Source organism: Grammomys surdaster, unplaced genomic scaffold (assembly GCF_004785775.1).
Source record: "Grammomys surdaster isolate TR1022 unplaced genomic scaffold, NIH_TR_1.0 931, whole genome shotgun sequence".
NCBI classification, from domain to species: domain Eukaryota; kingdom Metazoa; phylum Chordata; class Mammalia; order Rodentia; family Muridae; genus Grammomys; species Grammomys surdaster.
The window spans coordinates 121,183-136,876 of NW_021605350.1; the positions used below are offsets into that span (position 1 = coordinate 121,183).

The following is a 15,694-nucleotide window of genomic DNA, read 5'->3' on the forward strand; positions in this document are numbered from 1 at the left end:
AAGATATTTCAAGAACAACTTGATCACTCAAAATTATACACACTCAATGATAATGTTTTCTAAAAGTGAATAAAAATAAAGGCTCAATGAAGAGAAGCAAAATAATTAATTCCTAGAATAATTAATTATTTTATTTATCCTCTGTGTCTTTGGGGGTGTCTATATGTTTTCATATTCATTTGTGAAGGCCACAAATATCAGAGGACAACCTTGGATGTGGCTGTTGCCTTTGACTTTATTTGAGACAGGGTTCACAATTCTCATGAAAGGCAGCCTGACCCAGGGTCTTCTAGGGATTCTCTTGTCTCTGTCTCTCATCTTCCATAGCATCACTCCAAGTACAGTCACATGTTGCTGCTGCATCTCACTTTGTTTGGGTACCTGGGGTGAAAACCAGGACCTCACACTTATTTGGGAAGCACTTTATTCATAGAGCCACCTCCAAGTCAGTTTTTCAATAAAAACACTGGAAGAATATTCTTCAGGTTGAACATAAATAATACTTAAGTAAATATGGGACTTCAGAAACAAAGAAAAGAACTATATAAATGAGATATATCCAGATGCATGTCAAAGACCCTTTTGTACATATTTGTGTCTCCAATATTATTAAGGTATGTTGTCATAGTGATGAAGAGCTAATCAAAGAAATTAGTTTTAGTGTAAAGTCTATTTTCTCAGATATTAGAATGGCTATACCAGCTAGCTCCTTGGGTCAATTTGCTTGGAATATGTTTTTTCCTTCTTTTTACCTAAGGTAATGTCTATCCTTGATGTGAAGGTGTGAGGGTATAAAGGTCTGTTTTTAGATGCAACAGAAAGATAGATACTATTTTCAACCCCAATCTATTGTCTGTATCTTATTGGAGAATTGATACCATAGGTGTTGCATTATCAGTGGTGAGTGTTTGTTGGTTCCTCTTACTTTGTTGTGGTAGTGTAGAAATTTTTTTCCTATTTTGATTTGGTGATCAAAAATTTTTATTCCTTTTAATATTCCGTAATGTTCTTTCTTGCTTCTGATACTTTAATGTATTTGTCATGAAGAGTTTCTTTTCTGACCCAGTCAAATAGTCAATGTGTTCCATGTGCTTCTTGTATCTTGAGAGACTCTTCCATCTTATATTTGGGAAAATTTTTCTATCATTTTGTTGAAAATGTTTTCTGTAACTTTGATCTGAGTGTTTCCCCCTACTAATACAATTTATCCATAGACTAGATCTTTGTGTAGAATCCTGAATTACCTAGATGTTTTGTGCCCAGAAATTTTTAGATTAATTTTGTTGTTTGTTTGTTTCTTGATTAGAGTGGTTGTTTTAGGTTTTTCATTGGGATTCTTATATTCATTTGATTTTTAAATTTTTTTTTAATTCTTTGTGAGTTTCAGATCAAGCATCTAAGTCCTGCTCATCTCCCATTTGTAGGGTTATATTGCATAAAGCCTACCTTAATAAGGATTTTTAAGCATTTCAATCTCCCTTAAAGACCACCAACGAAATTTAGGAGAGGAAAATAGCTAATAGGACAAGGAAGATGTGGGCCTGCTTAGATTTAGTTCCTTGGGGAATTCCAGCCTTCATTGTTTGCAGTCCAATCCTCTAGCAAAACACCAAACAGGAATTCACAGCATCAGGTCGATCCAGAAGAAACCATGAGGCTCTGATGATCATTTGCCAAAGCATCTACAAGCAGTTGGAAAACTATCCAAAATTCATTGGTGCACATCTCTCTACTAAATCATGACAAATGAAGCCTAGGATAAGTGAAGCCCAGGGAAGACCAGCAGGAAAACCACATCGTCCACAGTCCGTTGTGTTATACTGTTTCCAAACATCGCATGTCCTCTCAAGCATCTTCTCAAAAACAACAACAACAACAACAACAAAAACATCACATGCATTTTCACCAGACAGCTTCCAAAAAAACATCACATAACACCAGTGTGTCTCCAATACAACCAGAAACTTTCACCTCACCTGTCCCCTTATAATTTGTTCTTGCAATTCCCCCAAAGTAAAATATACAAAGAAGCAAACAATAACAAAGCTTAGAAAGAATTTCATCACAGTATGTGTAATGTCACAGTGTGTCTCACAGTATATCTCTGTCCACATACCTTCACTTGGAAATGTTCATTGCAATGAGTCATTGGTCTGGTTCAAGACCTTTGGGTTCTGTGACACCATCATTATTGATTCCTCTTCAGGTCTCCTCTGGATTATGTGTTGTTTTTCTGTGTCATGGAGATCCTACAGCAAGGATTAGTAAGAATGGCCTTTTCATAAATCCCAAACATTTGCACATAATTGAGATTTGGAGGTGGACAAATTCAGAGCCCTGGATCTGGGCCTGGGTAGTAACTGAGCTAATCAGATTGCCAGCTCTTTCTAATCAAGACCACCGGGTTAATTCTTCAGCAGTGCTCTAGCTAGGCCAACCAATGCCACCATCTGCATGAGACAGTGTTAAATTTTTGGATTTCATGGCGACTGGACAAGAACCCTTATGCTCTCGCATGCCTCCAGAGCCAGCTCCACTATGTTACCCTATTAGACTTTGGGCACATTCTCCCAAGTGCTGCAGCCTATGAAGGGCTAGGCCATATCTCCTGCTTTCCCACACTCAGGGCTGATGTACCTGTTGTGTTTCCATCAGTTTCAGCTCCACTCTATTCCCCAGGTAAGATGCAGGGCCCACTCTCTCAAGTGCTATAGTCAATGAATTGGCAGGGCTAGGTCTTCAGCTCTCATGGCCCCACAGTCAGTTGTCTCAGCCACTGCAGTTAGAAAAGGGATCTTCTCATACCTATTGGCCACCTCACACTACATGAGTGGCTAGTCTCCCACACTCTTCTCCCAGGACCAGCTTATTTGTGCCTCCTCCACTAAGATCAGATACACGGTGCTGCCTAGATGAGGTGCAGGTCCTGCTCTCGAAAGTACTATGGCAGGCAAGGGACAGGGCCAACACATCAGGTCTCATAAACTCAGGGCCAGTTCCTTCAACTGTCACAGGTGGGGAGAGCATCATCACTGACACATGACACCTCACACTGGAAGGATGGCAGGGCCAGCTCTATTCTGCTCTCACACTCTGGTGTTGGCTTCTCTCCAACATTGCCCATACCATCAAAGCCACGGATACTATACTGACCAAGAAAGACACAAGGCCTGCTTTCATAATCCCAGTATCAACTGTTCTGACATCCTCAGGTTGCAAGGGGTAATTAGGCAGAGGAAACACCCTCCCACCCTCTGGGAGTCTAGGCCATCTGATAGTAGAGGACAGATTTTCATCAGGTAAAATATTCATTTCTTCTAGCATGTCTTCAGAGACTGAGATTCTCTCTTCCATCTTCTGTATTCTGTTGGTGAGCCTTGCCACTGAGTTTTTTAATTGCAAAATTTTCATTTCCAATTTTAATCTCAGTTTTGGAATTTTTCTTTTTGGTAATTCTATTTATACTTTCATGACTTCAACTATTTTCTTCATTTCATTCCAAACTTTGTGTTTTCATAGATTTCTTTAATGGACTTGTTCATTTCTTCTTTAAGGCTTTGTTCAAAATAGCCATGTTGAATTTTTCATCTGGTATTTCAGCTATGCTGAATTTCTTGGGTCCACTTATACTATAATTGCTGGCTTCTGGTAGAAACATATTGTATTAGGTTGTTTTGATTATATTTTTGTGCTGGTGTTTATGCTTCTAGGTTTGGAATGATTGTGATTCTAAGTATTGATTTGGTCTTGTCCATGTTGGTTGGATATTGTATTTCTTGAAAATAATAAAATTCTTTGAGTTTGTTACCATCTCTGGATCTCAGGAACATGTGGTGGCTTTGGGTTGCCTGATAGAGAACACATATGAGTTCCTGCTACAAGTGGCATTGTTAGTGTTGAATTGAATGTGTTTTGATGTATTGGAGTGGAGATAGGCTCAAAGGTGTGGCCAGAGGGGCTTCAAGTGGTTCATAGAAAAGAAGAAAGCTGCGTCTTCCCTGGAATTTGAACAGGCTCCTGCAAGATGTCTGCTACAGCACTGGGGATGAGGGTAAGGAATAGGAATTAGAGAACAGAAAGGAGAGTGAGAATATCCTACCTAATTCAGAGTCCAGGAGCAGGAACATGGAGTCCAACAAGAAAAACTGTGTGGTGCCTCTGGAATTGTGGCAGAAAAGATAATCTGTTTCAGGGCTGGGTATGAGACTGGGTAATTCATATAGAGGAAAGGAGGGGGAGTGTATATTACTTAAATAATTTCCAGGCTGTAGAGGCCAGCTGGTTTTCAGGCAGAGAGTATCCCAGGGTTTGGTGGATCCAGTGTGGGAAATTGGCTGAAGATATGGGATAAAGATTGCTTAGCTGATTCCCAGTCTGACATGGCCAGCAGGGTTCCAGGCAGAGAGACAAAAATATCTCTTATATTCTAATAGACTGAACTTTTGTTGGACCTCATATCTAGAGTTAATAATACATCTTGAGGACACTTAATGCTTATGACTAATATCCTGCTGATACTTAGCCTATTTGTTTAGCCTGCCTTTAAGTGAATAATGTAATTATAAACCTTTCACTTTCCCAAGTAATCAACTTTTACAACCTGTGCTACTACATGGCTCCAACAAGAATTTATGTATTCTTCTATGCCCATTACACAGAGTAAGGCATGCATGCTCTACTTATCATTTCTAGAAAGCAAAAATAATAGAGGTTTAAAACAATCCTAAAAAACAAATAACCACCATAAAGGTTATATTATTGCTTGTCACATGTGTATATTGATTGACAACAATAATGTTTGTAATACTGTTATCTGAGTCAGTTAGGGTCAGTTGTAATCTTTGACTTAATCCATTGTAAAATTCTGTTTAAAAGTTCTGTAAATAATCCTGCATTCTTCCTCCCATATTCACATGTGGATTTTTGTGCTGTTCATTAAATGCACAGCAAAGAATGACACAAGAATAGATTCACAAAACAACCTTCAGGCAGAGCCAGATTCAGAATCATAAACAGACAGGATGGAAGACACAAGGCATGAAATGCAGAATTCAAATCTGGTCTAGTTATGGGTTAATTGACACCAAGGGGAAGTGTTTAACTTTTTTCCTTAATCCAACACTTTTGTATTATTGGTGCTACTAAGTATATTGCTAATGTGTTGAAACTAATTTAAATTTCTGTGTACACACATGACTGTGGAAAAGCAGTATGCCACTACTTTGCAGAATAAGGCACCTATGGACTTAACATTCTCATTCCCATGACAAAGATGATTTTGAACAATCCTCTTGAAGGGTTAATAGAATTTTCACTTCTAGCAGACTAACAGTAAAAAGAGCCAGAAGAGCAGGTTGGCTAGTTCTAGGGCTTTGTGCTCCAAGAACAAGAACTTGGCTAACCACAAAGTAGATAATGTAAATGATATGGTTAAATAAGATTGAACCTTGAGAAAAAAAACCTATACTTCCCTAAATTGTCCCTTGAACCCTGCCATATGCTGAGTAATGGGCTGGCACTTTCTCCATGATTGTTCCCTGAACTCTGACACTTTCCAAAGTTATCCCTCCCCACTCACCCTAGTTTGTGGTTTTCTCCTTTAAATATCCAACACTCCCCTCGCTAGGGGTCGAGCTCCTCTGCCCCTGCGTGGGTTACCGGGATCTCAGCCTCAGCACACTGATTGAAATATACCTCTTGCTGGTTACATCAAGATCGGTGTCTCTGAGTCTTTTGGGTGGCCATGAGTTCTTGTGGCTTGAGTGGGGTCTCCCCTCCCCAGGGTACCTTTGACTCTCAGGTTAAAAAGTGCCATCAAGAAGAAAATCATCACTTAAACATGATTATCATTGGTCTGATGAGTCTTGATCTTTGGGGAGATCAAGATGAGCAACTGGTATGAAAGAGTAACTTTTGCGAATGCTGACAGTTAGACAGACATACCAGAAAACATCAAGCATCCCAATACAAGAGATCCACTTACTTGGTCTAAAATTGTGTCTAGACTTAGCTCAAGTTGGACTATAGAAGCATTTCTGGTGGTTAGATAAAAGTCAGCACTAATCAGAAACTTATGAAATAGATAATTTTTCTTGTCTCTGGAAGAAGGAACAAAGTACTCTAAATTGATACACACCTGTGTTTGCATATCAAAGGCCATGCTAGCCTCCAGTATCCCTCAGTCTCTGTGGTGAAGGATCATTTTATTTAGATGTCTAGCTCTTGTTGAGACAACATGGAAGGTCAAGTTGGAGATGGAAAGGCATGTAGTAACTAAACTACTAGGGATTGTGGCTGTTTATACTCAGACTTCTGGAATTACATCACTTGCAAAGTAAGATCGACTGAAAATGTAAAACATCTGAACATGATGATATATACCTGGAATCTCGGCACACAGGAGGAAAAAGACACGTAGTCCGTGGGGTCAAATAGAGATTGGTCATTATATTTCATAGGACTATGAAGTAAGACCTTTTCTCAAATGTTTAGAAGTCAAATCCAGTTGATGAAGTGAAAAATAAAACATTAGGGTGAGAATATAATCTGTATTTGAAAGTTAGAAAACTAACATTCCTAAGTATATGAGGTTCTTTTATTTTAAATGAATGGAAAATGTTTCTTCATATTTAGTATTGCCACCTACTAAATCAAAAAGTTATTAAATCTAAAACAAATTCTTTAAGAAATTAAATAGAGGTCACCATGTAGAAAGGAAATTAATTATAACATGTACAGGGAAACATATGCACCAGTATAAACACTGTGCATTTCAGGTTTTACTTTAAGTGTTAGGTCACAACACTTTCAATGAAATGCCATGATAAAAACAATTTGGGGATAAAAGTGTTTATATGGTTTATACTTCCCCATCCATAGTCCATCACTGAAGGAGGTTAGAACAGAAATTCAAATAAGCCAGGGCAGGAACCTGGAGGCAGGACCTGATGCAGAGGACACTGAGGGGTACTAGCTTGCTCACATGGCTGGTTCAGCCTGCTGTCTAATAAAACTCAGGACCACAAGCTCAGTGATTGTTTCACTGATATTTTATAGGGACATCCCACATCATTTACTAATTAAGAAAATGCTCTACAGGCTTGCCTATATACCAATACTTGTGGAGGCATTTAATCAGGGTTGCCTACTCTTAGATGACTCCTTATGTATCAAGTTGGCATAAATTTAGCCAGTATACTTTTTTTTTAAAGAAACCTAAAGATGTTTGCTAGAGATGTTTAGAGAGAAAGAAATATGTGACAGTTGGAATCTTATTGAGCAACAAGTCCAGGAGTATTTTGTTTAGACTAGAGACCTGTGGAGGAAATTCCTTACCATGATGGTGGTAATAGCTTGCAGCATTGTTGGCTTCTACAGATGAGTATGAAATCTGTCTCAGCCCAACTACCACTCAACCTGACAAAAACACCAGGATATACACTGGATGATTCATAAATCAGGACTATGGGAAGCTGTTAAGGGTTCTGTTGATACTACTGCATACTGCTGTTGTACAGTGTGTCAGTGACGCTCTCACAGAACTTGCAGGATATGGCATCCATTTGTCCCAGAGACACAGCCAATGAAGCTGAAGACTGGGTCAGTACAGTGTCCCCAGTAGATCCTGGAATGATAAGTACACAAACACTACAGTTATAGGCATACTTAAACCATCTCAGTGTGATATTTATGACACCTGTGGCAAAAATCACAGGCATCACTCAACTATTAGGAAATAAAAGAGAAAATATGATGGTTAAAAAGAAATTTTAAATGTCATAATTCCAATGATCAAGCCCCCAGAGACATGGGAAACATGCATGGCTACTGTAGAAGCTCATAATGCTTTGTTGGACTGTCTCACTTTGTACTCATAGCATCAGCACCCAGAGCAAGAGAGCAGCTGACCCCATCTCTTAGAACTGGACTAGAGACTCCTTTTCTGGTCACAGGCTTTGAAGATTATTTGAGTATGCAATCATGCCCAACGCAAAGCAGCTCAGTAAAGCTCATAATCAGCGGGACACCTGCTCTCATCTCAGTGGTAGGTAAGATTGGCAAAACCATTCACGGAGCAGCTCAAACACATCCTAAGGAATTTTATGACTGCCTTGTTCAATTTTCACCATTTCTTTTTAAAAAACTTATATATTTTGATCTTGCTTCCTTTTCCCCAACTCCTGTCAGATTCTTTCCTCCTCCCTACCCACCCAACTTCATACTCCCCATCTCTCTCTGTTATCGGTCTCTGTCTCTCTGTCTCTGTCTCTGTCTCTCTCTCTCTCTCTCTCCCTCCCTCTTTCCCAAAAACTCCAATTTTTAAAACTGTAAGACAAAAATAAGTGTTCTTTGAATATTCTAAAGAATGGAGAGTTCTTGAAACACTTTCTAGTCTCAACAATATCAAAGTTTTCAAGCAACAGTGCTTTTCACATTGTGATCCTGAGCAAGAAGTAAAAGCAACTGGACTTTATTTATCCTTTACTACAAAATCCAGTGCTGGACTAACAAGATATTCTAAAGAAAGAGCATTTGTCACACTGGGTCATATTTAGGATGGGAATATCTAGTATCTCAGTCTCCACAGTTGAAAAAGAGATAAAAATATTTTAGATTCATATGTGGCCCCAGAAACAAGGGCAACAGATGTTATATTTTCTCTCCTTTTTGGATCCTTAATATGTTGTATGTAAAATTTATGTATGTATGTATGTATGTATGTATGTATGTATGTATGCATCTATAAGTGTGTATCTGTGTGAGTATGTGTATACATGTGTGTATGTGCATGTGTATATATGTGTGGTGTTTATTTGTATATACATGTGTATATGTGTACGTATGTGTACCTATGTACATATGTGTATATATGCATTTAGATAGAAAAAGGAAACAGAGAGAATGAGAGAGACAGACAGAGAGAGAAGTAGACTAGAAAAAATAACAAGATGTTGCAGTACAATGTGTTAAGGTATATCTCTGTATGTTCGATTGTTAATTATGTACAGTGATTGTTATATATGTTTAATAGTAATAGGAAAAGCATATTAATAGCAGGAATCTTTCCTAAAAATGAGTCCCTTACAGCCTTGCTAAAGAAGAACGCACCTGTTGCAGATTATATAATAATCCAAGGCAGGCCTTTTCAGGATCATCACCTGCTAATTATTAACTTGTCCTATTATGGCTCCTGACAAGGACAAGTCAAGTTAGTGTAGCTGGGAGACTGCCCAGAAAAGGCCTAAGCCTTAAAATATTAAAGTCTCTTTATCAGTAGTTATGTTGCTGATAGGTCAAAAATAGCCCCACTGAAACAAGATGAAAGGGAAATGCAAATGGGGAAAGTTAGTGGGCATAGTCAAAATATATGACTTACTTGAAAGACATTCTGCTATAAAACTTGCATAAAATGAGTAAATATCAATAAAGAATTTTAAGAAGAAGCAACATTACACATAGGACAAAGGTACTTGCCACCAAGCCTAGTGTCAGACCTGAGACCCCAGAAGCCACTTGGCAAAAACAAAATAAATTCCTAGTTGTCCTCCGACCTCCACAAAAATGGCACTGAACATATTCATCTGCAGGTGTTCACACACACACACACACACACACACACACACACACACAGATGCACACATGTACATAAAGATAATTAAATAAAAAGAAAACAAATAAGATTCATAAAAGGAAAAATGAGGAAAAATGGAAAAGGGATATCATTAAGGAAGTAAGAAAACCCTCTAGGAACTAGAAAAAAAGTAGAAAAAAATTTTCCTATACACTCCTAATCAAACAGTATACCAATATTACCAATTCAGTCCATAGGGTCTTACATTAGATATCAAATTTACAGAACTGTAAAAACTGTAAAAAGATAAATCGCTCATGTTCCATCAGCATTGTTAGTGGTAAATTGTTACAGAAGGAATAGAAAAATAATACTGTGTATTTTGCTGTATAGACTTTTTAAACCAAAAGACCTAAGAGGCATTTAATACATTAGTTTTTACTGGGCTCTGTAAACATTTTTGTCAGTTTTTCAGGCACAACAGGTCTCAGGCAAAAGGGAGAAGTGTGCATGCCCAGGGCTGGGTGTCGTGTATACAGTTGTTTAAATTTTAAAGGAAGTTTCTGTAGGAGGCTGAAGCACTGTGGGAGGAGTATCATAACTCTGCTGACAGTAATAATCTGCCAGGTCTTCAGCCTGCACTCTGCTGATGGTCAGAGTGAAATCTGTCCCAGATCCACTGCCTGTGAAGCGATCAGGAACCCCAGATGCTCTAGTGGATGCATAGTAGATCAGCAGTTTAGGAGACTGTCCTGGTTTCTGCTGGTACCAGGCCATGTAGTTCTTCTGGTCTTTACTCCATAAAAGACTCTGACTGGACTTGCAGCTCATAGTGACCTTCTCTCTTGCTGACACAGCCAAAAAGGAAGGAGACTGGGTCATCACAATGTCCCCACAAATACCTGCAAAAATGAATACACAGTGGACACACATACATACACAAACATAGATTATAATACCAGGTATAATTTATCATTTAAATGTCCTTATAATGTCATAGTATTATTATGTAAGAAATATTGCACACTGGCACATATTGCAAATTTCTTATACAAAGATGAAACTTTGAAAACATTTTAATACTTTAAATATCTTACCATGTACCCAAAGCAACAGAAATATGAGGACCTGGGTCTGTAATTCCATCTTGCTCCCCCTGCCTGTCTGATGCAGTTCGATTGCAATTCAAAGGCCTGGTTTATAAATTCTGAGCAGCTGGGCTGGGCTGGAGGAAACCATGCAAAGCAGAGAGAAAATGAAGAACAAATGCCTGGTCAGTATGTGTGTGAGTGCCTGGGGTCAATCAACAGACAAAATGCCATCAGAGAAAGCATAAAAAAACACTGAAAGTGATTGGCTACTCATCACCAACAGAAATCCATTACGGGACCTAGTAGGTTTGGGTTAAAATACAAGACATATTTAAATCAGTTGACTTTTTTGAAACTTTAAGAGAGCTATCTCAGATTGATCATTATAGAAAACATGATAAGATATGCTGAGAAAAAAATCACAAAAATACAAGAAAGAAACAGTAAAAAAAAAGTCCTATAAAAGACAGTAATGAATATATATCATTAATCTGATAGAAGACAATTCATGTTATTGATATCCAAAGTGAATTATTCTTCTGATATTAATGTGCTAAAATTAAATCAGACTATAATTGAAATTAAATATACATTTAATCAATATGCATTTTTCTTTTATTTTGCATTAAATATATCATTTTACACAGAAACTTTTCAAGTACAAAACATTAAATGATTTGTGATCAGCATGTTCAGCTATCATTTATAAACTACTGACATACCAACATAACAGAGAAATAGTTTGTGAGTTAAGGAAGCTTCCAATCTCTGGTGTTGGCAGGACTGGTAGTTCCTGAAGACTCCAGTGATACAGGTAAAGCTGGTAATCTCCTGATAACAGCAGGCCACTGAGACTGCAGGTAGAACTCTTTGTCCTAAGTGACAGCAAGTTTCTAGGGATACAAGGAGAGCTGATAGTCACTGATGGCTTCAGGCCTCTGGATGCCCTGGGTTGCAACAGGCCTCCAGAGATGGAAGCAAAGCTGGTAGTCCCTGAAGGCTGCAGACATCCAGGATTGCTGATCGAGGTATGGAAGAGAAAATGGAACACAAAGGACAGGGCAGACCTCACAGCTTCTGGACCTGCTGGGGGAGAGGGCAGGTTATGGGTAGCATCAGGACTACAAGGAAGCAGGCAGAGTTGTGCCTTGAGACAAGAAGTAGAGACAGGATAGGAGGGACTCCCTGCTGGGTTTTCCTGGAGGGGCAGAGGCAAGAAATTGGGGTTAGGAATCTCACCTATTGGTCCCTGATAGCTGCAGGCCTCCAGAATTGCAGGTGGCTGTGTATACCTGAAGATGGATCACAGCAGGGAAAGGTCAGACCTTACAGCTGCTGGGCATGTTGGAAGACCCAGCAGGCCAAATATGAGGAGGAGAATAGCGGGTGGAGGGGAACCTAGCATAACTGTCATCTGAGAGACTCTACCCAGTAGCTGGCCAAAACAGATGTAGAGACCAAACATCAGAGGAAATTCAAAGAGCCTTGTGAGTTAGGACAAGGATTGAGGAACCCAGAGAGGATGGAGACTTCCTAAGAAGACCAACAGAATCAAATAACCTGGGCCCTTGGTGGACTCTCAGAGACTGAACAGCCAACCAAACAGAATTCAAGGGACTATACCTAGTCGCTTCCCGCTCACCCCCTGCACATATGTAGCACATATGAAACTTGGTATTCATGTGAATCTCCCAACAACTGTAGAAAGAACTTTTCATGACTTTCTTGTCTGACTGTGGACCCTGTTCTCCTAACTAGGCTGCCTTGTCTAGCCTCAGTGGAAGAGGTTGTGCCTTGTCCTGCAGTGACTTGATGTACCATAGTGTGTTGGTACCCAGGGTGTTGTGGGGACCTCCCCTTTCTCAAAGAAAAAAGGAAGGAAGATATAGGGGAAGAAGTTGTATACAGTGGACTCAGGGAGAAAAGAGGTCTGCAATTGGGATGTAACTTGAACTATTAATTAATTAATTAATGAACAAAATATTTCCCAATCTCAAACTGAAGAATATACCAGATGAGCAACAACTGCCATCAGTGTCTAACAAGTTATGTGATCTTGATCCTCACTAAACTTTGTACTTCATTTTGTGACAGCTGCAGTGAGCTCAAACTGTGCTCTCTTGTCATTTATTGCTGTTCATTCAGATTGGACACATGGACACAGGTGTCTGACAAATCCAAAGACTCCTGCAGTTAAATATGCGCTTCTCACAGAATTTATGGGAAGAGCATAGGAACTGAGCAGGTAAAATATCCATGTTCTTTTATGTAAAATCAAAAAAAAATGCCTGACAGCCTTACTCACTGCTTTTCTCACAAATCTGTTTTCACAATGTCCCAGTGCATTTGATTCCTTGGGCTGTGGTTTAAAATGCACTACAAACCAGCTGACTAAAATAACAGAGATGAATCCTCCCAGCTTTGGAGCCACGAAATCTGAATTTAATGATCTTGAGCTCCTGGGACACAGAAGCATCTTCCGTGGATCCACTCTGCCTGGAGGTTTAGGGAAAGTCAGACTGAGATGCAAAATATACTGAAACAACATTAGGCTGAACTTGGCTCTCTGGATGAATGGCTATAACTACCCAATATCAGTGACAAGAAATAGTAGATATTGGAGGATTATCTATAATTCAGATAATATATTAGTGTAATATTATTTTTGGTAAGATATACAAGGTAAGGTACACTTGGAATTTGATCATTTAAGATACGGACACATGGAAATTTTCATGGGTTCAGGGCAACTTTGGCAAAAAATTTATTCAATGAAAACATGATTTTATTGTGATCATTTTCTCACAATGTTGTGTTGACACACAAAAAAGAAAAAATTGGAGGCTGTTATCATTTGTAATCCAGATGAATGATTAGGTTATTTTCCCTATTCTAATCTGAAATTATACGATATTGATTATAATGCCTGGTTCAGAAAACCTGGTCAAGGGACCATGGCTGTGGAGGTCATAAGGCTATAAGAAGAAAACTACTATTCTAGTTATTCTTAATGATATGGCATCAAACTGCTTTATAATCCTTATATTTAACTACGTAGATTGGTGCTATTGCTAGCATTCATTTTAGAAACCAATTTGGCTGTAGATAGTGGTTAAAACAGGTTCACAACTGGCCAAAATACTGAGAAAATGTGACTGTATTGTCTACTCTCTGTGTATACCCAGTCTCTGTGTGATCAATCACTTGTGCTAGACTTTGAAGCTGGTTTACATGCATTTTTTGAAAAAATCAGTAACTGGGGCAGTCTGTGAATCATATGGGCTACTTGCTTTGTAAAGACATACATTTCTAAGAGGTTTTCCCTGGTCAGATCTGATTTTTTTAAGTTTTGTTGGTAACCATAATTTTTTCATTCCTAGTAGATTCAAAAGCATAACCACTCCTTGTCTCAAAACTAGAATAGGTTTCCATTCTAATGTCAAGATATCCTTACAGTATATTAGTTGGCCTAGTTCCTCAGCTTTATTTTTTCCCCCAGTAATTTGGTGTCTCTCAGCTGCTGTTTTGGTTTTTGGTTTTTTTTTCACCAACAATTAGAAAATTGAGAGTTAACAACGCAATATTTGTTCTGACCCTAGGAATTTTTAGTCTTCCTTTTTTGTTTAATAAGCACCTCTTTTAAGATGTGATTGGCCCTTTCTATAACTGCTTGTCCTGTGGGATTATGTGGTATGCTAGTAACATGCTTTATATTATAATATGCAAAGAATTATTCCACCTTATTAGAGAATTTAATTTGTTCAGTATCCTCATAATTGCAATGATTTCTATTAAATTGTACTTACACAATCAATTGTTTCAGAACTTAAAGCAGTTGGTCATTGAAACCCTGAGAATGTGTCAATGGTATGGTGAATATCCTTTGTTTTCCAAATTCTGCAAAGTGGAAAATGTTCATCTGCCAGATGTCACTTTTAGTACCCCTGGGGTTACTAACAAAAGGCAATGGAGTTTGGTTTTATAGAGAATATGTAGGACATTTTTTATTATTTCTTTGGCTTGCTGACAAATGATGAAAATTATTTTCTTTAAACCTTTCCCATTAGCATGATGTTTCTCAGAAAATTTTGAGGCTTATAACATGTTTCCTATGAGTAATTGGTCAATTTCCTCATTTCCTTAAGCTAATGTACCAGGCAAACCTGTATGAGACTGAAAATGAGTAATATATAATGATAATCTCTGCTTCTGATGACCTGTTGTGATTGTATAAACAATAAAATTAATTCTCAGTTATCAGGTACAAATTCAGCAGTCTCTATATGCACAACAACACTTTCCACACATAAAGAATCAGTAATTATGTTAAGAGGTTAAGAATAATGTAATAATATCATAAGGATAGCATACAATTCTGATTTTTGAACTGATATGTGCAGAATTTTGACCACCTTGACTATTTTATCAGACATATAACCTGCCATCCCTAACTTGTTTGCATAAGTAAAAATGTTGCTGGCTCAGGAATTTATGTGCTCTTTACTATACATAGAAGATTAGTGTACATACTGGCTTTGTGATATTTGTTATTAATTTTACCCAAGAAGTTACTACAAGATTTTAGCTAATCCTCATTAGTCACACATAATGGCATAATCTCAACATTTGAAACAGGTACAACAATTTTGGCTGGATCTGTTCCTGCCAATGGACATTGTTTCATTCTACCTTTAATAATTAATTCAGAAATCCTTACTGTGTACCTCTTTAATTTTTTACTTGGTATATGAGATAAGAAAATGCATTCCATAATACTATCTTCCCTTTGAATAATGAGACCAGTAGGAAAATGAGTTAAAGATAAAAGGACTAGAATACCATCAGGTTTAGGATAAATTCCATACGATTATGCCTACTGCAGTATTGTACTATAAGAATTACCTTTTTTACTGCTTCAGCTGTTAGACATTTTGGAAAGTTTAAATTAGAATCTTCTTGTAATGGTTGAAACAAATTACTTACCTCATGTGTACTTAATCCAATTGTAGACTTCAGCCAGTTAATATTTCCA

At 38.0% G+C, this 15,694-nt stretch overlaps 1 gene segment (V, D, J or C); it reads right to left on the bottom strand.

Moving 5' to 3' along the window:
- Nucleotides 1-10,114: 10,114 nt before the first annotated feature.
- Nucleotides 10,115-10,797, bottom strand: LOC114634276. The segment is given in 2 exon segments: nucleotides 10,115-10,473; nucleotides 10,669-10,797. Coding segments are annotated over 2 exon segments (408 nt in total).
- Between the last annotated feature and the right edge of the window lie 4,897 nt (nucleotides 10,798-15,694).